The 26,882-nt window shown below is 37.4% G+C and overlaps 2 protein-coding genes across 2 annotated transcripts; both read left to right on the top strand.

Annotated features, from left to right (window-relative positions):
• The first annotated feature begins 4,956 nt into the window (after nt 1-4,956).
• Nucleotides 4,957-7,918, top strand: LOC121651583 (homeobox protein Hox-B2-like). The gene is made up of 3 exons (XM_042003892.1): nt 4,957-5,108; nt 5,443-5,615; nt 6,753-7,918. The coding sequence occupies exons 1-3, from the start codon at nt 5,005-5,007 to the stop codon at nt 7,166-7,168; spliced, it is 693 nt and encodes a 230-aa protein (XP_041859826.1). The 5' UTR covers nt 4,957-5,004; the 3' UTR covers nt 7,169-7,918.
• Nucleotides 7,919-17,918: 10,000 nt separating this feature from the next.
• hoxc1a (homeobox C1a) lies at nt 17,919-23,286 on the top strand. The gene is made up of 2 exons (XM_042003952.1): nt 17,919-18,459; nt 21,729-23,286. Exons 1-2 carry the CDS (start codon nt 17,946-17,948, stop codon nt 22,025-22,027), a joined length of 813 nt encoding a protein of 270 aa, XP_041859886.1. The 5' UTR covers nt 17,919-17,945; the 3' UTR covers nt 22,028-23,286.
• Nucleotides 23,287-26,882: the final 3,596 nt, after the last annotated feature.

Genomic DNA, 26,882 nt, shown 5'->3' with positions numbered 1-26,882 from the left:
ATCCGTCCTGTCGCCCGTCATGTCTTCGAGGCTGCAGGTGAAGCTCAAATTACACTGCACAGTGCCAGCAAGCACAGTTTGTTTGAGCTCTAGTAATTGAGGATTTGTGTTAAGTAGAAACAGAGCTCATGGGGCGTAATTTGACTTTGGTTTGTTAAAGATTTAATAAATCTGTCGGAGTCTGTTGGATTTATGATGGGTTACAATAAACAAAACGTGAGATTAATAGTAATGTTATTTAAACAAAAACTCTGGTCATCTGTCGCCATAAATCATGATCAGACTCATATTTCTGTTTGTAAACTTTGAACTAATGTGCAGTCACTTTATTGATATTTACACAGATAGTTATCTTAATTAATTTAAAGATTAAAAACACACTATTTACTTTGAACAGTTGTTGTTATCACATGATCATCACCTCAGTCTGTAAACTTCAAAGTTGTGTTTTCTGTCGAATGATCCATACAAATATTGAAAAAGTATGTCCATCCATCCAAATGTCATCGTCTAGCTTTAATCTAATGTATACATTACCCCTCTTTAAGTGTTAAATTGAGTATATGATTTCAAAATTTAAAAGGTTTCTGCCTGAAGGTGAATCTGTTACGTACATTTTTAACGGCGGTGGGTCTTTTAAACCTTATCTTGCAGAAAGAATGCACATTTTGTAAGTTTGAATTTTGTTGTTTAAATTCCTAAGCATTTACTCAGCTCGAACTATTTCTTCTTCTTCTTCTTCTTCTTCTTCTTCTTTCTTTCTTTCTTTCTTTCTTTCTTTCTTTCTTTCTCTGAGTTGATACTGTTGAATCACATATTATTTTCAGCTCGCAGAGCACCGTTGCAGGCTCCCTGAGATTTATGGAGCACCTCGGGCGAGGTCTCTCTCTCTCTCTCTCTCTCTCTCTCTCTCTCTCTCTCTGAAGATATAAAAACTTTACACAAGCAACCATCGAAATATTTGAACAAGACCAAAACAGAAATGAGCAGTTGCTCTGACACTCAAGTGGGTTATTACCTGCATTTATTGTCTACGCCAGGTTGAGCTACAGATGTTTGTCCACTGGACTCAGGTGAGTGTCTCCTTCAACCACTTTGGTTTGTGTAGAAAGGTGCAGGGCCTGCGCATTATGTGTGTAGTGTGTTTAAACGGTGGTCACAGCAGCCGCATAAAGGCCGAGAGTTGAAACAAGGGTCACGCTGCTATTTTCCAGGGACGGTGGGCTGCTTCTTTTTGACCATAGTGGGTGTGTCATCCGTAAATCTTTCTCCCATTCGTTTACTCCATGGAGAAAAATGCACCAGTTTATATTGGCGCGTGAGCAACAGAGGTTGAGTTAGATTAATTTGCATAAAAGTAGATTTTAAAAACTCATCAAAAATGTTTTAAAGATTTACAGTTTGCGGTGCCAAACATTTCAAACAGTGGGAAGACAAATAGTCTGGATTAACACTCCCACTGTGGACTCCACATAATGATGGCCAGGATGAACTTAACAGTGGTGCTTTATGTCATCATAACGCTTGGCTAAGAAATATTTAATTAGCCTATTTGCTGCATCGTTGAAGACTCTAAAAATGACAGTCATTTTCCATCGCTGAAGGTGTCACTAGGGGCCCAGACGCTCACTAGACTGAATTATGGTTATGTTATCCACTTTTCATCAGCAGAAGTGATCTGAATATGGGATCTTGACACAATAGATCCACAATTATGTAGATAGGTTAAGTGATTTCATTTGTTCTTTGACAATAATTCCCAATAGCCACCAGTTGCATCTCTGCTGCAGTGTTGTGCCTTTGAAGCCTTCTGAGGACAACCTGTGTAGAATTACACATTTAAAGATGTTAATGCATACACACACGTGCACACTTAAGCATACACACATATACCTGTATGTAGCAAGAGATGACTGAATGTTAGACTTGATCTTTTTAAAGTGTGTATGTGTGCGTGTGTGTGTGTGTGTGTGTGTGTGTGTGGGGGGGGGGGGGGGGGGGGGGGGGGTATTAGATTGTTGAGTAAGATTTTAAAATGTTCAAATTATACAAATAAATAATACAGTGTATTGATATTTTTCATTTGTAGAATAAGTTGATTGTAAGGCTGCTTTTTTAAATGTATTTATTTAGCATAGAACCCACACAGCCAGGTCTCACGTCACACGTCAAATCATTACATACCGTGCACTCTTTTTTGCATTGAATTTTATATCACTTATCTTTTCGGAATGCCACCCTACTCGAGACAATCATAACAATTTTCTGTGGTTAAAAAAAAAACAAAAAACAAAAAAAAAACTGTCCAACAACTGTCCCACATATATGCCCGAATGTTAATGCACATGCTTCTACAGAAGTAGGGATTTATTTGGAAAATTGACATTGTCTTTCTTCTCCTCATTTATGAAGAACAGTCTGCAAACTCTGGTCCTTTCATTTCACTCAGCATTGTTTACAGCAATATAGGGCACCGGGCCCATAAATCTTCTCTTTGCTCTGCAAAGACAGCGCCATTCGTATGCACCGTTTTAACCGACAGCCTCCTATGCCCATTAACGTCTTCTCCTCTCTCAGTCTCCCCTTATCTGTGCAGCTCTGTCCCCTGGACATAGGGGACATTAACTGATCCATGCTTCCCTTGAGCTCTGAAAAACAATTGTGTTTTTTTCCCCCTCCTTCTTTTTTAATCGCAGAAATAAATATTAGCTTACTTTAATGTTTACTTAATGAGAGCGGAAAATAAAAATATTGTTGTATGAATTCGTCTGTTTTCCTATTTTGTGTGCAGCTGCAGATAGTTTCCATTTTCCAGCTCCGTTCTTTCTGTAGGTTATTGGTATGAAAAATAAAAGTTTATCGACAATTTTCTCGGTTGTTTGTGTCAGCAGCCGAGAGAGTGCAGAAGGTAAGGAGGAATTGTAAAAGGGTTGACACCCAGAGCGACCGGCGCGCTTTTGTGTGAGAGAGAAAAATGATTTATTGCCACTGAGGCGGTTCAAACAGAGTTCACGGAGAATTGTGGTGGAGGCGCGGAGGAGCTAAATTATGGTCTTGCTGAGCTAGTATATCATAGATTCTATCTCCAATTCAGAGAGTGTGTTCAAGGGTGCGAGGCAAGGAAAACAAAACGAATTTAATTACTTTTTCCTCTATTTAAGTCAGTCCTAGAATACAGCTCCTATTGTAATAATAATAATAATAATAATAATAATAATAATAATAATAATAATAATAATAATAATAAGTTGTTTATTCATTTGACAATTAAACTGATTGCAGTGAATGACTAAACGGGGGCCACTTCAATGAGAAAATCCAACACTTTAATCTTAAAAAGTATTTAAGTTTTTAAAGACGGCTTGTTAACAAGTAAAGTCATGGATCATTAATGCGGCTTTGAAGTGGTTTAATTATGTCTTTAGTCAGAAGTCTTAAGAACTCTTAAGGCCTAGACTCCTTGCACTCTGAGGATACAGGTAAAACCTTGGTGACGGTGGCAGCACGAGTGAAACAGAAGAGAAGGAAGGCTACTCTCCTTCCAAGCTATGCGACCCTGAGTGCATAATCCATCACCTCGGAGACATCTAAAGAGGGCTTTTTAGACAGCTTTGTTGCAGAGAAAGAAGTGAACCAGAAGGAACTTCAGCTATATCTGCAGCTTGCTTCCACTAAAGATTGATACTGGACCAGACCTTTCTCAATTCTCTGAAAGAGGGGTGCACTTAAAAAACGCATTTGATTAATAATTCTACTTTTTTTTTCTTCTTTTGTATCTCGCATAGATTATATTTATCTAGCATTGCTGGAATTAAGCAAACGTAATTTATGCCCCCCGCCTCTAAACCACTCTCTCCACACACGTACAAACAGAATATAACCCAGTTAGAGCACAATTGATGCAGCTTTTAGTACAAATAATTTCTCTTCGAAAATATATATCATGGGGTTTTAAAATTAAGTTGCACATTCCATATTCTATTTAAGAGCATTGCACCTTCATATCTCAGTCTGTATTTTCAGGTCCCTGGTGGTATATTGTGTGTTTGGCACAGTAGTTGGAAACAAGCGCACATTAGAGGTCTGTGCTGAACATTTCCTCCTTTTGTCCATTCAGCCGTGCAAGCGGGAGTGAACATGAGAAAGTGTCTAAAATGCTGCTTCACAGAGCTACTGACCGATACTGTATAGTGATGCCTGATAAATGCAAATGAGTAAAAGAAAATCTTTAATGATTGCCTCCTTTGTCTTTGTGTAGCAATGACTGTCAAGCCTTTGTTTGACCACTCCCAGTGAATCCTATTAAGCTATACTCCCACTCCGACAGTTATAAGCATATGCTGTTATTTAAACGAAAGCCCACCGATTTATTTCGCACACTTAAATTAGTTTCCAAACTCAGTTATTTAAAATTATCCCAGCGATTTAAAATATAAAATCACCTTTACTGCAGACTGAGCCTCCAGCAACATGAAAACACGGGAATAACATCAGTATTTATTATTATGTGTCTGTTCAAAGTAGAACAAAGCACACTTTATTTTAATAATTTCCCATTTAAATCACTCCAGTGAAATAAAGAGGAGTGATAGTTTAACAGTTATAAACCAGATTACTTCATCCCAAACGTTTTATATTTTTTTAATAAAAACCTACCACCAAACAGTTCAGGGTGTGCAGCTGCAAAGGTCGGCTCCTTCAGTTCTTGTCAGAGGATTTACAACATTACAGGAAATCTGCGCTCAGTTTCTTATAAGACGCTCCTCACCACACGTGTAATCTTTGTCTGCCCCCTCTGCCATTTTTATTCCCTCCGTTTAAACGCATCTCTCTCTTTTTCTCGCACACTGATACACATTTCTCGGCACTTATTCACATTCCGTGAAATGTTTTTTTTTTTCCTTCTTCTTCCTTTGTGTTTTTTCCTTCTTCTTTTCTTTTTTTCTCTCGTTTTTATCCCTAGATAAAGAAAGGCAGACGGTTCATAGAAATGTCTGAAGAAATATGGCAGAGGCTTCCTCGGGCGCCCCAAGTTGCCAGCGGATTACTTTGCAAATCCAGAGCTCAGTCATTGGTGGACGGCTGCACGTGACTACGGCACCCTTCTGGTAAATATTATTCAAATATTGCACATGGTTCACTCCAAGTGGCTCTGTCCTACACACTTTTATTCATCCAGGTTAACTGTGATCTGATATTAGACAACTATAAGTCCTATTCTCTCTTTATACTGTTGAGGGATTCTTGGTTTTTATTTGAGACAATTTGATGAGCCTGATCCATGAAACCCCAACACTCTGATGCCCTCCCACTGCAGCTACATTGCAATAGTTTTACAAAGAGTTTTGGACAAGTGCCAACACTAAGTGGATATAGCAAAAGAGGAGGAGACAGGGGAGGACAAGAAACAGAACTTCATAACATGACTTCCTCTACTTTCAGTTCCAGGTTGAACCTGCATGAAAAGTCTGAGTGCCCACTGGAGCCTGTGGTTCACTGCCATGCCAAGGGCAAGCTGGACATAAAGAGCAGGAGCTGCAGTATACTCACCATCTGCCACTCTGGGGTAATTTTTCCCTGGATGAAGTCACGGACGGCTGCCTCTGAACAATCTGGTAAGTTCTTTTCTTTATCATCTATATCTATTCAAAGCTAAAACTGAGAATACAGAATGTTTTTAGACACTATAGTTTGAGGGGTTTTGCTACATATTTCAAATGAGGGCACTGGATGCCAAACAACTTGCCAAAATCACCTACAGATGTGTTATTTTTTCTTTTTAGTTAGGGACAGAGTCTTGCAGCACAGTTAAACAAATGTAGCCTCATGCACTGTTTGTCCTACCACTCCTGTAGGCAAATATAAAAAGCTGCAGCACAAGGGCTGGAAATTTGCAACTGAAGATCACTTTACATTCTGTTGTTTTTTAACACAAGCATGAACGAGACTATCATACTAAGCCCCAGAGGGTGGGTATGTAAGTTTATTTTCAGTGCATGATCACAAAGTATGTCTGTACATTTCACTAAAAAGAAAACAAGATGATTACAACTTCTTCACATAGTAAAAGACTAATTAAAACAGTGATGCCATTTTTATCTTTTTATAATTGTTAATTTTACACATAACTTGCTAAACTTGAAAGTTTTACACATAACTTCATAAATATCACAGTCCTAACTCTACAACAAAGCTAGGATATAACAAGGAAACAGTCTGCCATGTTTAAGAGTGCAGCTTTCTCTCTAAGGTACCCGGTACAGGTCTTATTAAACATCCATTAACCCCTCTATGTCATGTTGTTATCAACAGGGCCCTAGTATTGCTCATATACATGTCAAGCTGAATCCCAAATGGTGGTTATTTTCAGTGGTGCTCCCAAGGTACCTTTTAAGTGACTGAGATGGGGATTTGACAGGTCTGCGTCTGCGTGTCGCTCTGATTAATGTGGCCTGTCAGGCAGCCGCAGTGGCGTCAGATGTTTCCCCCAGACTGCTTCTTTGGAAGGGAACTTTCCCTGAACATGATACAGTAGAAAAGCAGTCATGTCTGGTGAATGAAACATGACTGTATAAGAATCGAGGACTCCACATAGTCTCAGGCTGATCAGCTGAGGATTAACAAGGGCCTTGCTGGCTGGCACCTGCAACCTTCCTTGTGGAGACTACACATTTCTGCAAAGCTTTTTGATGCCAGTCGATTATTTCTTTTTTAACACCTTCTCATCTCTATGTGCTTTCCTCTGTTATTAGTAAGTGGTGGCATGGCAGCTGGTGTGTCAGGCAAAGGAGTGAAGAGGGAGAGAACAGCCTTCACCAGCAACCAGCTGCTGGAGCTGGAGAAAGAGTTCCACTTCAGTCCTTACCTATGTCGTCCCCGGAGGCTGGAAATGGCTGCTGAGTTGCAGCTTACTGATCGGCAGGTCAAGATCTGGTTTCAAAATCGCAGAATGAGACACAAGAGGGAGTCCATGTATGGAAATGTGCCACAAAGGTCTCCTTGCAATATAAACTCTTGTGCAGATCACCTAGGACTCCCATCAGCATGTGCTTTCAAAACTTCCTCCACTTCTTCCTCAGACCTGTACTCCATGGATTGTGCTGTCTCATCCATGTTTGGTGCTTTTAGCAGTAGCAGTGGTGCTCAGTGTTTTCACCCTGCAGATTAGCGCCATCTCAATTTCATGCTTCCATCTATTGCAAATGGTCCACCACCCTCCTGCACAGACGTAGATGGTCATCAGTGTGCTAGCATTTCAAACTGGCCCTGAGGCCTTATAATGGCCATCTGTTTGGTGCTCATCAAAATCTCAATCATACATCCACTTTTACTTACTTGTGAAAGACTGGAGGGTGTCTGATCATCATCCTAGGAATGCAGTCCCCTAGGAGACCCTTTCATTATTCATAAAAAAATTTAATTAAACGGTATGAACACATCTTAATTAAAGGAGAGCCAAGCAATACCATTTCGGTTTTTCAGGCACAAACTGAAGACTTCTAGTTTTAAAATGTGCTTTTCATACATTTCATAGCACGTGGAAGACATAGAACAATTATTAATTACATATTTTTGCTGTAGCTTTGTAATATTAGTATTATTGCATGTTCAGTGCATGTGGGGAACAATCTTTGAGTGACTTTTTTTTTTACTATTTATTTATTTTTTCTTTATTCCCTTTTTCTTGTTAGATACTAATTAAGTGGTTGTTACATTTTTCTTAGGGCCTCTTATCATTGTGAACTATGATAGCAGCAAAATGTTTTAACTGTGAAATGAGCAAAATTCTGTTAATATTTAATTATGTTATATTTTTGTTGAAGGCATTACAGCATCCAGTAAGTCTTTCATATTGCTCTTGATTAATTGAGATGTCATATACTGTACATGTTTAATAAATTCATTTGGGAAAACTGTAGCGCTTGTGCAGTGTTTATGCTGTTCATTGCTAATTAGAACAATATTTTTTTTCCAGCAGTATTTTATGAAAAAATATTCATAGATTGTATACCAAATGGAAAAATGAGAATGATCCTGTAATAAAATTAAAACATGCTGTAGATTCATTGCAAACTACAGCATTGTGCATTCATGTTGCACAATACAGACTCTCCCTTTCCTCTGCCTCAGAGTTCCCCACCATTAATCACTAAGACAAGGCAGCTTTTCCAGAGCTCCAACCACAAACTCTAAACCCACTGGGCACCATGACAAGATTTCTTGCCTCCTCCTTCCCTGTCTTTGCCTTTTCAATAACCAAATTTTAGTGTTGCAAGTTGGGGCTGGCCTTCCTCTCAGGGGGCATGTTAGTTGTGTAGCATGGAAGCCCTTCCAGCTTGCCACAGGGCCACAAGAGACCCATGCCACTCAATCAGTGATGATAATATATTATCTTAAAGAACAATGTCGAGTTGTTTACAGGCATTTGCTCAGCCTTTATAGAGTATGGATTCTCAAATGCAAACTGTGTCATAGAAATGTTATTCTCCTCACACAATTTTGAGTTATAGCAAGTAAAAGCTGATTTTTTTTTTACAGAAGTAGGTTACTATGCTTCAGGGTTTCAGGAGTTTTACAAATCAAAGATTAGTTTAAATATTAGATAAGGGAGTGAACCTTTTTCTTGTGCTTTACAACGTGAGCCTTAGTGTTAATATTCTAAGCAAAACTGCACACAAATTTGGGCATGCTGACAGTTTTATATTAGTGGCCTTACTGTGAATGAGCTGTCAAAAAGGACTCCTGACAGCTATGAAATGGAGGTGGTAAAGCTTGTGCCTAGTGGTCTTAGATTGAATGACTTCCTGCTCCAAACTCATCATCAATCCCTGGATCAGCTGTCATTTAGTTAATATTTGGCACTGTTTGCAGCAGGTCTGTGTTGGTGTTAACAGAGTCATAATACAGCTATATATTTCAAATCTGCCAAATCACCAAACACCAAATCTGCGTGTGGTGACAAGAGAAAAGTCAGAAGGCTAGGAAACAGAATGAGGAAAAAAAAGGGAAAATCTGATTCACTTTTGGAGAGTCAGAGTGAGGAGTAAGTGAGAGGAAGAAGGAACAGACAGCGCTGGATTCCTAAGATTCTTGCATATGCCTGGTGATTTATGGTTCCAATAGTGCTGAGGCTCAAAAGGACCCTTACCTCTGGTTCCTCAACACATTCTCTCTGCAGATGCTAAAAGCCAGGAGGAGCCACACACCGAGTGTAGTCCTTCTGTGGAAGGGGTCAAGGGGGATCCCCAGAGGTCAAGGAAAGCCTACCCTCAAGGGCCCCACAGCAAAGGGGAAACACTCAATGTCCATCTCAACATTAGGTTAGCGAGTTGTTTTCACATTAGGTTACTCCTAGTTAGCAGCTAAAGTCATTATTTCCTTTTTACTCACTTGACTCCAATAACAACTTGACATCTGTCTTAAGAGAGGTTGATCTGCAAAGCCAGAGATCATTATATATATATATATATATATATATATATATATATATATATATATATACCCCCCTAGATTCTGGACTTGACATTGAGTAAATCTTTGAAGTGATAAATGATGCTAGTAGTAGTTTGCCATGAAACTAGCTTTGGTTACAGTCCATCATTAATTTAAAAAAATAATAAAAAAAAACGTCCTTTACAGTGACTAATGCTTAACTGTCCCGTTTGCAGCTGTTGTGAAACTGATTTGCTGCTGGATTTGAAAAATGTTCCCTGCATCAAGACTTTTCTTAAGCTGGCGTGAAAATAAAACTGCTCTGAGCTTAACAAAGATGTGTGGCCTTAAGTATCTAGCAAACCATTTGACCCTGCACAAAACACCCATAAAGCCAACAACTTGTCATTTTGTTGTCATAGAATACCGCTGCTGTCAGCTGGAGTCTTATGAAGTGGTGATTCCATTCATTATATGGGGATCACCATCAGACATAAAATGATTAATGATGACAATAATAAGTAGTATCTACATGTAAACTTTGCATAAGAAAAGCTGGTTTTCTGACTGAAAGACAGTTTCTCCTGTACCTTAGATCTTTTGGGAACTCTCTTAGTATGAAAGTTTTCAAAGCCAGCTAAGCTATAGGAGGCTTTTCTTCATTTGATGTCTTTTTGTACGTCCTGCATCAGTCCATAACTGCAATAGATGACATCCAACAGCTCAAACAGTGTATTTTAATATTAGAGATTATGTTTGCATCTATATATTATTATTGCTGATCAAGTTACTGCTTTGGCAAAGCAAGTTTTCTATGAGCATAAAAAGACAAACATCCTCCTTTTTACATAATAGCAAAGAAAACATCTGCAGGTGTGCAATGGACTGACAGCAGACATTCTAGATTTGGCAATCACTAAAGAAAAGATCTGAAATGAAAATGTAATGAAATTGATATTACACATTAAGTGATGGGCCCTTCACAAGACATGAACAGATTTGAATAATCCTGTATTTTACTATCAATTTTGTATTGTTACATCATCATAGGATACACCAGATATAAATATATAAATTAAATGAAAATGACTTTAATTATCCCAGAAGGAAATTGCAATGTTGTAGTATTTTTTTTTCTTATTTTGTTTTATTGTACTTTTGTTTTGTTTTTCTTTAGTGTTTTTGTAGATTTTAACTATTTTCCTTAAATATTATAAAAAATAATATTTTTTAAAAAGCTGAAACAATAAAAAATAATCACAAAAATACAGAAAAAGCATACATGATCAATGTAGCTACACAAATAAGTCATACAAATAAATATGACTATTAGGTGTGAATCTGTGAGTCCTAAGACTGTTATTGTAGTATTATTCTGTTATAAAGCAATACAGTACAGTTGAATGTACAAATCACTAAACAAACAAAGACACTGTTCTGTCAGAATATATTTATAGGCAAAAACAAACAACAATAATACTGTTCTCATCACCAAAAAGATTGGGAGTTAGGATAAAATATAGCCAAATTATTTGTGGTGTGCTGCTATTGAATTCAGAATAAGTCTGAATTTGACAGTTTTATATGTTGTTCACTGTTCAGTAAAACATGGGTTTAAATGCTCTACACTGTTTACATTTTTCTGATGCATTTTGGAGAATAAATATGTTTTAAAGCATTTGGGACAGCACTGTCACCTTACATGGGGCATTTGCTATGGGGAGTTTTCACTTATCCCACTGCTAGCATGAGTTCTCTGCAGGTGCTCTGGCATTTCCCCACAGCCTTAAAAAAACAATGCATGCTAGGTTTATTGATGATTCTAAATTGACCACATGAATGTGCATGTTTGCTTGTCTCTGTGATGAACTTGTGTTTTGTGTCCTGGGTGTACCCTTATTTTTAACCAGTAGCAGCTAGGATATGCTCAGGTCCTCCCACAGTCCTAAATAGGAAAAAGCAGTCATGAAAAACAAAAGATTGAACGTAGCACAATTCTTGTTTAGTGCAATACACCATATTCATAAATGCTGTGTTACAAACAGTAAGCTATGTAGAATTTACTGACATGTACCTTCAGGCACAGGCATGTTCAAATGAAACACTGTATTTGCTAAAATAAATAAATAAATAATAATAAAAAAAAATGTCTTATAGAATGTGATTAACAACATGTTTTTATCTTTTTGGGTCCTTTGTAATTTTGATATCTTGTGAAAAAAATGGGAAAAATAATATTTAAGTCAGTCTGAATATATTGTTTTTCTCAATATTATTGTTAACTATGAAACCATATATAACTTATTAAAAATACCTAGTAAAATATTGAATAAAATGTAAATTATTTGGGGAAAAAAACTAAGATATGGCATACTGTGTGATGAAAAACCAACAAAAGAGTCCTCAGAGATGTTTTCACAGTATCCTTATGAGGGACTGTTGTCAAATTGTGCTACAGCTTGATAGCTTAACAGTTTACCTTATAAAGTCCTCAGAAATCTTCTCCCGGTTAAATTTATGTTTAAATTGTTTGAATTTTTAAGATCATAAAAGGTGTGATCTTACCAGAAGTGACCATCAAAGGCAAAACTTTAGTGGAGTAAAATCTTATACTATTATGGATGGCTTTTTGGAGACTTCTTTCATTTTATGACCTGTTAACCTTCTCAGCCTTTTCCCTCTGCAGCAGTAACTGTTGCCCACCACTTGCTTAAGATGATTGCTCAGTATCAATTTCCTGTGTCACCTTTATGGGTTTTATTTATTTGTGTGCTTCCTCATGCAGAACAGAGTCTGAGCATCACTCAGGTAGATGGATTATAACTCAACCGCTACGACTCATCAGTCTTGGAAATTTGACTTCCTGAATCTCATACAACTGTTACTGTCATATTATAGCACAGCATTATCAAGATCAATGACATTTTAAATGCTTCCCAGTTAAGGATGATCGGTGACAATAAAAGGTAAGTTGGTGATGAAACCATTTAAGCCGTGTTGAGCTGCACTGTGCACAGCAAGGAAGTTGCTGCTGGAACTAAATTCTCCCCCTGAAAAGCCCCGGTCAAATGAATGAACTTGTAAGCACAGCAGTCCCCTCGGTAAATGTCACAAGTTATCGAACGCTCCAGAACTATTCAACTTTCAATGGCTTCATCATGCAAGATTTAATCAATGCATGCTCTCTTTTGGCTGATCTTACAAGGGAAAAGAGACAAAAGGATGATAACACTGGTGAATAACACAGGCAAATACTGTACAAACAATGAACACACATATTTGTATATTTTGCACTAGAAATACATACAACATACTTTCACTTGCTTTATGGTGTTGTCACCTCTGTTTGATAGAATTGTTTGTAAAAGTATTTAGCAAATATTGTTTTGAGTCTTAGAGAAAGATTGGAAAATATATGACTGTGGTTAGTGTTAACAATACTCATTTAAAACAAATAATCTTCCCAAATCCAAAGTTTTAAGGTTTTGTATTTCTCCTGTGTCTGGAATTTGTTATTCTTATAAGACTTAAAACTGAGTGTCTGAGCTTTTGCTCCCCAAAACTCTTTTAAAAAACAGGAGTAATATACTGTATGCTTAGATGCAAATTAGGCACACCTTGTGCCAAGATTACATTAACACAGTTTAATAAAACAGTCCTGCACCAAGTCCTTCATCATGATGCCCTAGATCTTCATTATTCTTTTTTTTTACTTTAAGTGTTCATTTATTGTCCATTTACACAGAGAAGGGTAGACTCAAGCACCATTCAGTATTAAATTATTAATATTGTTACAAATTACAGCTTCCTTTTTAAAAATCATTGTTAGTCAATGTCTTTACAAGCAACTCTAAAATAAGTGAATATATAATATTTTATAAAGATAGCATTTAGTGTTATATTAGACTGCAGCATTATTCTTCCAAATAAACTCACAGCTGATTATATATTTCTTCATTCAGATTACGCATATGTTTACCATTTAGGTGCAATAATTCTACTTTATAGTCCTATAAATGTTTTATCACCTTCATCAACAGCATATTCAAACTCAGCTTGTAGCAACTACAGTTACCATTTCAACCCATTTCTATGTATATTGGATTTAAATGTATCCCCCCCCCCCCCAAACAAACAAACAAACAAATAAATAAATAAATAAAAACTCAAAGCTTAATAAGCTTTGAAAATTATATTAAATAAATATATATATATATATATATATATATATATATATATATATATATATATATATATATATATATATATATATATATATATATATATATTTTATGAACATGGGTTCTCTGAACACGGAAGAAGCAAATCCTCAGTTGAACATCTTACATACAAAATGCCGACTTCTTTCCCATTAACAATTAACCTCTGGTGTTAAACTGAGGATTTTTAACTTATTAAACCCATACTGGGCTGCTGAACATTTAAACCCAAATAGCTATTTTTTGAGATCCCAAAAGAGACCAGATACCACAGGATCAGTCTTTTAGTTAAATGTACAATAATCATTCTGATGGAACAGTGGGGATCATACCCAATCTGCCTTGGCTTCACACATTTAATATGTAAACATCATACATGTTCAACACAGGGCAGTTAAAAGCTGACAGATTATTTATAAATCTCATCCAGTGAGAGTTAGTACATTTGTAATGCTCACAAAATTTCTTAATATAAAATTAATTCAAAATAATATTTTCATATTGCAAAAACACCTTAAACTTTTACTTCATGTGTTATCCCTTTTTAACAATAAATTTGTGATATATTAATTCTGTGTAATTTTTCCATCAGCAATATATTATTAACCATGATTAGTATGCATAGTAGACTGCTGATCTGCATTGTGAACAAGCAGGGGATGTTTAAGCAAGAAAAGAAATAAATAAATAAATACTGGAAACAGCTTTCTCTCTTTCCCTGCAGCTAAAGCAATGCTGTATAAGGGAGAATATTGCAGAGTGAGCTGCAATGATGAACATTTCCTCTTGTTTCATGTTTAACCCTGCTCATTTCCCACAGTAAGAACTCCGGAAACACACAAGTGTGCACAGCAGCTTGGGGGGAAGATGACTGATGGCTTGTTGTCATGATGTTTGGGATTCTGCCGACTCCAAGCCTCTTGGCTCACTGAAGCTGTGAAGCGCTGCAACACATACTACAGGCTATTGTTGAAAAGTCCTGGTATTAGTAAGGTATTGCTTCATTGTTACAGAGATGGGCATGTGCACAATGCAGTTATCTGTAATGTCCCTGGCCATTTGCACAGTACTTGTATTAGATTTATGATGATGGTTTATGCACTGCGACGGATTTCATACCATTTTACAACAAGACAAAGACAATAATTAGAATTTCATGATGTGAGTGGATTTTTTTTTCTTTTTTTCATGTGGAATTCCCTTGATTGTGTGTGGGCTGGGTATACACCAAGCTAAGCCTTATATCTGACTTCACAATTTTTCAAAAATGTCAATATTTGAAAAAAATGTGACATGCCCTATCAATCACATAGATAGCCATCTTTCAGCTGGTCAATGTGCTTCAGTTTGTCTGCTTCTTCTTCAGTCCTGCTCTGATCCTGTCTATTAATTTCACTGTTTTCTCCCACACTGTGCCTCTTTGCCCCTTTGCCATATTACAGCTCAATCAAAATGCCTGAAGAGCCTTTGAACCATAAACCAGCCATCGATGGCTGTCATTTTCCCCTCTTTGGGACTGCATTTACAGCAATGACTTGTCTGACTGGTAGTGACACTCGTCTGTCAGTGCAGTCTTGTGAGGGGTCAAGAGCTGAAATATAATTAGACTCGACAGTGTTGCAGGGCCAGACAAGGGTCTGGTGTCAACAAAGGCCACAGCATCATGTCAGCAGCAACAGGATTCGTCCAAACCAAGGAAGTAATCTAAGCACGGCCGCTGATCCCAGGACCTTGACTGCCTATTGACACTCACCAAAGCATGGACGCAAAACAAATTAGCATCAGTCAATATTGTCTCTCTGCTTTCTTTATCCTGACAAAGTCACCTAAGTGCTGCCATGTTTACCTCACCTGCAGTCAAATTAATTGACACTGTGATTATGAAGAAAAGCTTTTGATGAATTTGGAGGATGTTTCATGGGTTTGAAGGCAGAATGTTTACAATTTGGTTGAAGGAGAAACAAAATTAAAATAGGATTTATTTAATTGGTAAGAGCCCATTCTTTTCGTTTTAGATTATATGCTGAATTTGTGTAAAAGGGTACATCAGATTGCAGTGCTTCAGCTAAAAATATGTTTTGTTGCTGCTATTGTACTAAAATGTTGAATTTTATTTGCACTGGGCGGTGATGTGGAACAACACCTCAAATATGCTAATCAAACATATGGCACTTATAGGACCTAACATGGATTGCTGTTGTTGTCCTATGCGACATAGAGATTATTAAGCAATTTAAATGCAGTCCAAGGACTGTAACAGGATGAGTCTACTGCATTTTTTAACTTGGGTTGCAAATGGAAAAGCAGAGATTGTTCACACCTGTTTTTTTCTCCTCTTCAACCTCTTTTCCCTTCTCTGCAAACCCTTCCCACCCCCTCCTCCTCCCTCTGCTGAAAGCCATTACAGAAATACAATTTCTAATACCTCCGCACAGGTCTTCGATCGACTGCAAACAAATTTATATTCAGGGGGTAAACAGAAAGCTGCAGAGATTTATTTATTGAGTGTGGAGGAGAGAAACAAGCTAGCGCGTGAACCCTGAGTAACCTCCGAGCTGACATGAAGATGGATCAGTGCACCATGCAAATGCATGGAGAGAAGGGATATATTGCACTCAGTCATTCAGCACATCGCTGCCTGTAGAATCCCATTAACTCCCACAGCTGGGACCATATTTCTGTGTTGTAAGAATGCAGTTAGAAGTTGTTCATTATGCTAAATTATTTTGTAATTACTACAAACTTAAAAGACATGGGAAATATTATTAAAGTAAACTGATAAGAACAGAGTAGCTGAAGATTTAGGGTTAAAAGGATTATTCAATTTTACAGTGTGTAATGTGTAAGTTTATTATTATTATTATTATTATTATTATTATTATTATTATTATTATTATTATTATTATTATTATTATTATTATTATTATTATTATTTGGGGTGTTATTTTTATTTATTATTAGTTAAATAAAATTTAAATATTGTATATAATGATTTGAATTTATATAGTGTAGAATACAAACATAATTGTTGGTCTTGTGTCAATCACCTGAAAATTAAGGTTTGTATTAACTAAAAGATTGTTAATAATTTATTTTAAACCGACCAGATTTTCCTTTTTTTCCCACTATTCACTCACTTTGAAAAAGTTGTTACTTTTCTTCTTTTTTTTTTTTTTTTTTTTGTTTGTTTTTTGTTTTGTTTTAGCGAATTGAAAACTATCATTTAAAATTAACAGTAGCACACGAGGACATTTGTGTGTTGAAAGTAGGTCAGGCCACTGCTGTAGCGCTCCTTTATATTTTCATTTCTCCACTGCATGTGAAAACACTGATATGTTGGCTTAAGAACTGTATTGTCTGCTGTTGCTCAGTCTCCTTATTTTTACGCTTTTTCTTTTCCTTTTAATTTTTGTCTGACTTCTGTCTTTTCGGCTGCTAAATAAGAGAAACTTTCCTTTTCAGTGTCATCTTTGAATGCAATCTCCCAGTCATTTATTTTAGACTAAAAACCCACAAAAAAAAGAAAAAAGAAAGAAAAACAGAAGAAAAAAAAATAAGGAAAATGTATTCTGTGATATGAATCTGCAAGGAAGAATAACAAGGGTTAGCCTTACTTTCTGTCTTTCTTTCTTTTTTATTTCTGTAAGATCTTAACAAATCCGCTCTGACTTCTAAATACCAGCTGCCTGGACCTCTGAACCCATTAAGCGTGTCTTTCACATGACCTAAGCCCTTTGCAGAACAGAGCCTCGGGTTTTCGAGAAGCATTTGAAAATTTGCATAATCCATTAGCTAGGCCTATATTATGCTAATTTAAAAGTTTTTATGGTTTCCTTTAAAAAAAAAGTAACAATAATAAAGTTTGCACAAGAATGTGGCCTAAACATACTTTATCTATATGTTGATGTAGTCATATTCTACCTGTCTGGATAAGTGAGAGGCCCGTGAAGGCCCTCGGTGTCTGCTGATGGTCTCTGCAACATATTATGAATTGTGCAGTTTTCGCAATGGCCTGTTGAACTCGGGCAACATTAAATTGTTGACTATGCGAGTTTCATGAGTTGCTTGCTCGGCTTAATCAGTGTTGTCCAACCTGATAAAAGAGATGTCCAGCTATTGGCCGAGACCAGGAGGGCACGTCATCTCCATCAATCAGCGACTGCTCTTTCTCCTCTGAGGAATGTCCCCATGCACGTTCGTCCAGCCGCCTTGCCGTGCTTGCGTTGCTGGATCCATGACAGGCCGGGCATGAAGTGCACCCCTGTCCAATGATTATGCAGAGGAAAGGTGATAATGACTTCCTATTATGAGTTAACGGCCGGAGTGGAGAACAGCCCTCTGTTCACTGACTTCAGCCGAGCAAAAGAGGTCATAAACCTGGACCTGGGCGGCAGGTCTCATCTTGAACTCAGCAGTTGTTATGAGGAGGGAAAACTGGAGGTGGAAGCTGCCTCTGAATTATATTCTTCGTATCTGACTGTGTGCAACCCTCCGGACAGCCCTCCTCCTCCACCGCACTGTGGGACTCTCGAGGGCTTCTTTACACCGGCCTCCCAGCACTCTTGTCGTGTCCCCTGGCGGTGCAGGGCGCAGGGCTCTCTGGGACGCGGATATTCAAACAAGAACGAGACTAGACACTGCAATTTGGGGCCACTTGCAAAACAAATTCACACATCCTCTAAAAATAGCTGCGAATTTCACGTTGCCATGGGAAGTTCGAACAGCTCGGACTGTAACGGAGCTGCTACGGATGACAGGAGGAAAACTTTTGAGTGGATGAGAGTGAAAAGAAGTCAGCAACGGGCGGGTAAGATTTTAGAGGTTGTTGAGCTTTTATGGAGACATAAATTTGGTCATTTTTTAACCTGTGTTTATTTATTCATTTTATGTCTAAATTGTTACGAGCTGAAGTGAAAGCTTTGTGTAACTATTATTTTCAAACTTTGTTAGAAGTTTTCAACAGGAACTGTAAAAAAGGGGAAAGTAGTTGACGTGTTTTGCGCGTCACCGAGAGCAACTTTCTGTCACCAAGAAACAAGCATTGAATTAAAAACGCATAAATAACTAATCAAAACGTTTGAGTGGCAGCAGTAACTGTTCGCCGAATGGAACATTTGAATATGCAGAAGTTGGTTAATATTTCCTTAACGGTTTCATGTTAAGGTTATTTAGCATTTTTGCTCCACCTACTGTTACAAGCAGGATTTAGACCGAATAAAGAGGGAGGTGATGTACAGTGAAAGGGCTGCTTAGCCTTAGCCTCAGTGTATATTCAACCCAGAAGGTGATTAATTATTTACTCTTGCCCTTACTAACCAGTAGACTTTGAATAATGCAACAGACCACTGCCTGTTCAGACTCACAGGAAGTTGAGTAAAACTTACTCCTGTAAGCTGGAGTGCTCTCCGAGTATTGATTGGTTGTCTGTTTGTAATGAAAGCCCTTGTGTATTGATTTCAGTTTGCAGCACCTTTACATGTGTCCACCTTTTTAACATAATTGCTGTCACAGATCATCATTTCCCTGACTGATGAGTTCTGGGCAGAGAGCCCACAGAAGAACACACATCTAAGGTTTAAAAATACCAATAGGCTGCTAATGTGAAAAGTGTCTATCAATCCTCAATTTTGTGTGAGTTATAGTTTCTTATATAGATTCTTCCTTTGATCAGTAGTGTCATTTGACTGACTGGCCACTGTACTTGGTTTAAGTTTAATAAATTTTACTTGGAGGAAGATTTACAACAGTGGTGGTCTCTGCCTGCTGTAAGGGTGCTGCTGACCCAAATGTTCAGTGACCAACCATGCAACTTTATCACAATCTGTTTTTGCCTAAAGGCCCTAAGAGCTCATCTGCAGGGGATAAAACAAGCAAATAGGAAAGTGCTGCAAACTTCAGGTTAGTAGAATCAAAGACATGTGCAGCTTCTTTTCACCTAACTGTAAGTCAGATTTGTGGTTGATGTTGGATTCACACACACTTTGATTTCAGTATGTGATCAAGTTAGGCTACAATCTGAGAACCACAAAACAAATTCATATGTGGAAATACAATGCACTCACTCTTGAATAAATATTTAAGAGAATTTGCCTGTTTTGTAAATTGTAACACCACTGATTTCTCTGAAATAGTTTAATGTGTTAATCATGCTTATTCAAATTTAAATTATTTGTGGATAATGTCTGATACTGTCTGAGTGATGGAGGTAGAAAATGGCACACACCTTTGGTCTGTCTAGTAGTCACTTTATCCATCAAACAAATCTGCTCCTCTGATCCAAATCCATGCACTTGAGAAAGCCATTTACTCACACCTACCCACACACTGACATTTCCACTCAGCTTTGTTAGTCTCTCTGTAACCTCTTCCTTCATCTCTCTGAAGGAGATTATCTATAGGAGTAACTCATTAGCACCACTGTGTAACTTGTAAAGGAATCATTAGTGAAAGTGTGCTTTCTTCTTGAGGTTGTATTGGTTTTGGCACAAAACAAAATCTTGCATTTTCTTCTATGTTGAAAGGCCTCCACAGACCCGCTGTAACCTGATCTCCTGGCTCAGTGTATATACTCCCTGTGCGTCATTCTTCAATTATCCTTTGACAGCACCTGAATTACTGTGGGCTGGATGCCCAGATGCGTATTGATCTATCCCTTTTCTTCTTCCCTCTCCTTGGCTTGGAAGGCCCTTCCATTCCCTTTGCTGGCTATTTTTAAGTGTGCAGGCCATTCCTCAAATATTTAGTTTGATCCTTTTATGCCTTCTGGCTGGCATCAATTCTATTATCTTTGCAGCCATTAGTCAGTATGTACATGTGAATTTCACTCCTGAAAGCTGAGGTTCTTAATTACATACAGCTTTTGTGTATATTGGTCCCTCATATATATTTACTGTCTTTGAATTCTATCTTCACATTCATTTTTTAAAACCCAGATGCTGACATTTATCCTATATCTGACCTTTCCATCTGCTACGCTTTTCCAAGTGGCTGGAGGCCCGTTAACCTTCCTCTCAATGAAGTGTGGTGGGAGGCTTTGCTCTACACCTGGCTCCATTATGCAGCAGCACCAGTACATTTTCTCAGAGGCAAAGACACTGATGACAACCCACAATGTCAGCGATGAAAAATCAAGATATAGCTGCAGTCCCCTGTCATTCATTGCACATAAGTAGCAAAGATGATACTTTAATATGTAACCCAGAAACCTCAGAGGACAAAAATAGGGACATTTGTCATTAAGCATTGTTCGTATGAATTTGTAAACTGTTAAACTGTCATTGACACAGAGAGGCCCAAAGGCAGATAATTAATGATTCTGATGAATACAGTTAATGGACTCTAAATGCTACAAAGTTGTAAAGTGCCAAACATTTCTCTGACTACAATATACAGCACATTTTTTCTTTGTGATCAGTTTGCAGTATAGCAAGCAACACTATAGAAATGCAGGGCAGTTAAAATGTTAAAATCTTTCACATGTCCATTCAAAGCTTTGGAAATTTTTTAAAACGTAGTGATGGTTTGATGCACAGGCGATTCTGTTCTGCTGTGTCCACATTTGTAGATAAAACAAAACTCATAATCCTCCTTCTTTACAGCTACATAAAATCTTTACAGTATACCCATAGGCTATTGAAACTCTCTGTAATACATCTTTGTTATACAGACAGAAATTTGGCTAAGTGAAAAAAACAGACTGGCTTTGGGCCACTTTCTACAAATCAGTTTTTTTTTTATCATGTGAGGCCTGTTGAAACGTAACTGCCATCACTCTGTTGAGGATCAGTTATTAAAATGACAGTTTCCATATTTATAAAAATTGTGTTTTGAAACACTTAGATATGTTGTACATGTTTTATTTACTGTCTTGGGATATGCAAAAGTTCTAACGATATATAAAGTGGAACAACTTTTAATAGACCTACAACAGATTTTATTTTTTTATCTTTCGAGTTTGTGGCATATTCTCATATCCATCAATTGGGCGTGGATTATTTCATTCAGAGAAGTTTTGTGCCTCTTTTGTGGATCGTCTCATTGATCTTGCTGACGACTGTATTCATGCTCTGTTCCCAGCCAGAATGCACATGACCCATGGGTTCAGTATTGTCGACCCGGGCCTCGGTGTTCTAGAGGACGGAAACCGCAGCATCTGCACGGACGACCATCCAACGGTGAACGGGGTCCCGAGGACCAGCTACAGCACCAAGCAGCTGACTGAGTTGGAGAAGGAGTTCCACTTTAACAAATACCTCACGCGAGCCAGGCGAGTGGAAGTTGCCAGCACCCTCCAGCTCAGCGAGACGCAGGTCAAAGTTTGGTTTCAGAACAGACGCATGAAACAGAAGAAATTACAGAGGGACGGGCTGCTCTGAGACTAGCGACCCGGGTCCCCTCCCGGCACTCAAACGCTGAACCCCTTGGACACCCAGCCTTCTGCCGGACCAGCCTTGCCTAAGCACCTGCCCCTGAACTCATGAACTTCATCGTGCGTTAGACGGCAATGGCTCCAGTCGGCAGATGTTTTGATTCGCGTTTGCATCGTTCTCAATCAAGCTTTACCTTTATTTGTTTACCACGATGGATGCTATTCGCGAGAAGCGCAATGGCAGGTTTCTCCATGCAAGAACGGGTGACTGCGATTTGTCATGATCCCGGCTACAGACTGGCTCTCTGATTTGAATATTAAAATTCAAGTCAATCCATTGCGCTCCTATCTACACAATGTAAACGAAGATACAAACTTATTCAATTGACCATGAAAACTGCTGAAGACCTTTTGTTTATTTTAGACAATTTATTGAGGAACCGACTTTACTAGAATATAATTAATTCCTAAAGGACACGTGTTCAGGCTTTTTATTTAAAAACAGAGAATATATTATTATCTATGTGGTATACATCTGATGTTTATTTTTTTTCAAAATAGAACCCATTTAGTACATTGTGTTTTTAAGATTTCGGTGAGTTAAGCAAAGCATTGGATCAAACCACACTTCTGCGGTCTCAGACAATTAAATAATTAATTTATTCAGTTCAAATTGTACATCAAGCAAATGCAACTGATTTGTTAGAAAAGTAAATTTAGCAAGTTTTAGATGGTGAATTTGTGACGCCTATTTACCCGATTTGGATGTTTTATTAGACCGTCTTCCTCACGTAGAGATAATAACGCCATCGTTGACGGATAGATTTATTGACTGCATGTATTACAGTATTGATTCTTGGTGATTCATTTAAGGCACAAATCTGGGGGTATTTGCATGCATCTGTAACTGCAAGTTAACAGAACGCAAAAACATCACGACCGGGAATTGTTGCGTCTTTTATTACCCGTTTTTATGCATCAGAAAATGATAATTTCGTTTGAACACTCATGCGGGAGAAGAAACAATAAAAGAATGTCTGTGTTGTTTTGCAGATCCACCCATAAACTGTGTGGCCCCAGCAGATGCAGCAGCTAAATACTCCTCCCAGATTCCCATCTCATCTCATATAAAGTAAATGATTGTAAACACGACCCTTAAACACTGCTGTGGCTCTTGGTATCACAGTGCGTTTCTATCATGTTTATGTCTGTTCTAATATCAATCGATGGACCATTATCCACATTCATTTTATGTAAGGGAATATTTTTGTTTAGTTTTCAATTAACATATTTGCACTGGATATGATTGTTGCTGTAGGTACTAAATTAATCACAACAAATAAATCAAACTATGTCTGAAATGAAGCAATGGAATTAAATAAAATATCAAGGGGTGTTTTAAACTCTGAACATGTGTTATCATAAGAATTTAGCATTCAGATGAAATGCCTCTGGTATTATTTTGACAATTGTACCTCTGTAGGCGAAAGAGTGGACATGAAGGCTGCAAGGCCAAGATAATATATGCAGTTACACCAGAGTTCAACTCTCACCTCCTGACCTTTGTCTTGCCTCAGGACGATGACCCGGTCAGTGCCTCTCAGAGAGAAAGATGCACCATTAATTTGGATGACCTCCAAGTCTGAGCTTTTTCTTTCATTCATTTTCTTTTCTTTTTTTTTTCCTAACAAGCAACTCTCAGTGCTTTTGTTCTGGTGTGTGGGTCTCTGTGTCCACACAACAATATTTCATCATGCTGAATAAGAGAGCAACCGGGCCATATGATAATTGTTCACATTATAATTCCAAACCAGGCCATATAATTTTTTTTTACCACATCTCGAGCCCTATGTCTTGTTTTAATAAGAAAAAAATGTGCTACTTGCTCCCTTTATAAACTGAGTGAAAGATTTAAATGAATGAAAAACCCCGATAGGTTTTTGAATATAACCTACAGGACTATTTTTAATAGCAAAGTTTAAAAGGTAAAGTTACTGGAGCACTAAATATGATTTAATGTCAGTGGCAGTATAGAGGAGCTATTCATTAGATGTTCACAGATAATTTATTTCACACATATTTGCCTGATTGTATTTTTAAATAGCACATTAATCCACTCAAAAATGGTAATATGTTTATCTCACGAATATTAAATAAAAGCTAGAGGGGCATAAAAGTTCAAAGTTAAGGGGAAACGGTGTACAACATTTATTTTTTTGTTATAGATTAAAATTATTTTAAACTTGAGCAGAACTAAAAAAAAAAAAAAAAAAAGAATACGTGTTGCACTCAATTTATTTCAAATTTGCATTTAAGCAAAACACATACCATTAAGGCTGCCTTTCTCTAAACAAAATAGTACAAAGTGGAATGTTTAACAAAACCGACAAATGTGCCATCTTTTAAATGCAAAGTGTGCACTTCTCAAGGTTACAAGGATAATGGTGATGATGATAATGAAGACAATAATGTTGGAAATAACATAATGACAATGCCTGATTATAAAAATGGACCCTCCTGTCCACTGTTCCTACTGAGATGCGTGTTAAATTAACCTTATTAGAAACTCTTCTAGCACCTTGTGCAAATTTGGTCTCTTGCCACAGAGCTTCAGTTTATAATGTAGACTCGCGACAGGTGTGTATTCATATTTATTTTTATACTCAGACTAACTTAATCATAGTTTTAATAGATTAAAAATATACAACTAGTTAGAAGCAAAAACACTTAAAAGTAAGAAGTTGCTGTGAATCGTAAGGCTGAGATGAAGGTAAAAAAAAATAGTGTAATTTGGGTGAACTATCGCTATAATTTCATTCTGTGGCAGCTACAGCATTTGTGTCTCAATTGATGAAAGAATTTCATTGTTTTTGCAGCCCTGACATTTAGTGTGAACGCATTTGAGTGTGACCACTGTCTGATGAATTTCTTTTCTTCTGGAATGCCTTCCTGAAGATGTACGCATGGTTCATGAGACTGACAGCTGTGCTAAACTTAAACACACATGCAAAGTACAAAAAAAAAAAAAAAAAAAAAAAAAATAGAAGAAAAGTCAAAAATAAATAAATAAATAAAATATTTTCTTCTTCTCTTTCTTTAAATTAATAATTTGCTATCATGAAATCCACTTTAGAAATCTATTTATGTAACTTCATTTTAATAATCAAGAATTAAAAGATTAGAATTTTTCATGAAAATAAAGTTTTGTCTAAATTTTGTTTTTATAAAACTCAGAACACAGAAACACAACTAAAATATCAAAATAAATCCAGTGATGTATTAGTGCATGATGAATTAGGGGTAATGACAGCCTCTATTTCCCTTCGTATCCTGTTGCAAGTTAGCTGATGTGGGCAGCTGTTGGAATCCTCAAGAGAAGGACTGTGTGGCACAAGGAATGAGTGAACCTGTGTGCCATACAGAATATATCCCATTACATTTTAAATGAACACCTATAAGTTTCGGAGCTCATTGTAATTAATGCTTAGTACATTGACCTAAAATTAATTTAATGCATAATATGCATGTAATATTCTTTCCAGACCTCAGGGGAGTAAAATCAATTGAATATGTTAAAATCTTTCTACCCTTATGTGAAACACTTACAGATAGCACTGTTGTTGTTGCAATAATGGAAAATTTGAATGCTTTCTTTCTTCCCAGTTTTTCTGCTTGTCTGATTTTACTGTTTTTCTTCATTTGCAAAGACTTTCACGCACTACTAATCTTTTTGATCGGTCCAATTCACATATTTGACTAACAAACAATTTCTACATCAAGAAAGTTAAAATGAAGTGCACCTGTCTGTGTGAGTGTGCATCAATGTCTATTTGGATGCCCTGTGTACAATTACACAAATATGTGTTTTGTTTCCTAGGTGCTACTAATAAAGTGCTCAAAGCATACAAAGCACCTATTTGAATAATTGTTCACTCACACGCGCATTCACTCACACACATACAAATCCATGCATAACACATTCTGTCAGGGCTACGCTCTGCAACATGCATGCCAGTCTAGTCCAGTCCTTGCCTCTCCTCTCCTACTCCACTCCAGGGAGCAGATGTTTGGGGACAGCTTACAGCCTCAGCGAATTTCTGTGTACACAGCAAACAGCAGCACTCAGCACTTCTGGCTGCAGTGGGAAATTTGCTCTTGGGGGTGAGTGGTGGAGTGTTGTTGGGTGGGGTGAGGCCTTTGAGTCAGTGGAATGGTGAGGTTGGGAGGGAAGGGGAAAAGAGTGAGAAGGAGGGTGCACATTGAGGTGAAACTGTGTCAAGGTTATAAGGGTGATGCATTGGAGAAATCTACATCTACATTTCCTCTGCTGTTGTGTGCTGGAATGGTGCAGGAGAGCATCATGGATGTTACATACAGTGTCTCTTTAACATGAGACAGCTTCAAGAAACACAACCAAGGTGGCTTTGCTCCATATGTGTCGTTCATGTGACCTCTCCCATGTAACTCTGTCTACTGACTAGTTTAAATTGACCTTTGAAAAGTTGCAGACAAGCATAAATTGGAGTAAAAAAATGAGGAAGCAATGCAATAGGCCCTTACAAAGATTGCTGATATTGCATCTGAGATCCCAGCTATAACACAGGATCGGCTGTACTAATGATGACACTGACCTAATGGAAGTACCCTTGTAGTAGTTTGTTCTCTGGCCCTCTTTAATTTTCATCACATAGAAATTTTGCAATTCTTCTGTCAAAATATTCAATTACATTTTGAACAAATGAACTTTTTTCTGTCTTTTTTACCCTTATAAAATATTTACAGTGGAGCTATAGCACACATGTTCAACATGATGCCATGCAGTCTTATGTAAATAAGCTCAAGCATACACATACAGTCTTATT

Source organism: Melanotaenia boesemani, chromosome 13 (assembly GCF_017639745.1).
Source record: "Melanotaenia boesemani isolate fMelBoe1 chromosome 13, fMelBoe1.pri, whole genome shotgun sequence".
In the NCBI taxonomy this organism is placed as follows: domain Eukaryota; kingdom Metazoa; phylum Chordata; class Actinopteri; order Atheriniformes; family Melanotaeniidae; genus Melanotaenia; species Melanotaenia boesemani.
This window is presented reverse-complemented; position numbering and strand designations above follow the sequence as displayed.

Bases quoted from the DNA above. Each gene is read 5' to 3' on its own strand.
- LOC121651583 (XM_042003892.1), top strand. From the start codon at position 5,005: ATGGCAGAGGCTTCCTCGGGCGCCCCAAGTTGCCAGCGGATTACTTTG. The intron at 5,109-5,442 runs GTAAATATTATT...CTCTACTTTCAG, and splicing joins GTGACTACGGCACCCTTCTG to TTCCAGGTTGAACCTGCATG. The intron at 5,616-6,752 runs GTAAGTTCTTTT...CTCTGTTATTAG, and splicing joins GGCTGCCTCTGAACAATCTG to TAAGTGGTGGCATGGCAGCT.
- hoxc1a (XM_042003952.1), top strand. From the start codon at position 17,946: ATGACTTCCTATTATGAGTTAACGGCCGGAGTGGAGAACAGCCCTCTG. The intron at 18,460-21,728 runs GTAAGATTTTAG...CTCTGTTCCCAG, and splicing joins AAGAAGTCAGCAACGGGCGG to CCAGAATGCACATGACCCAT.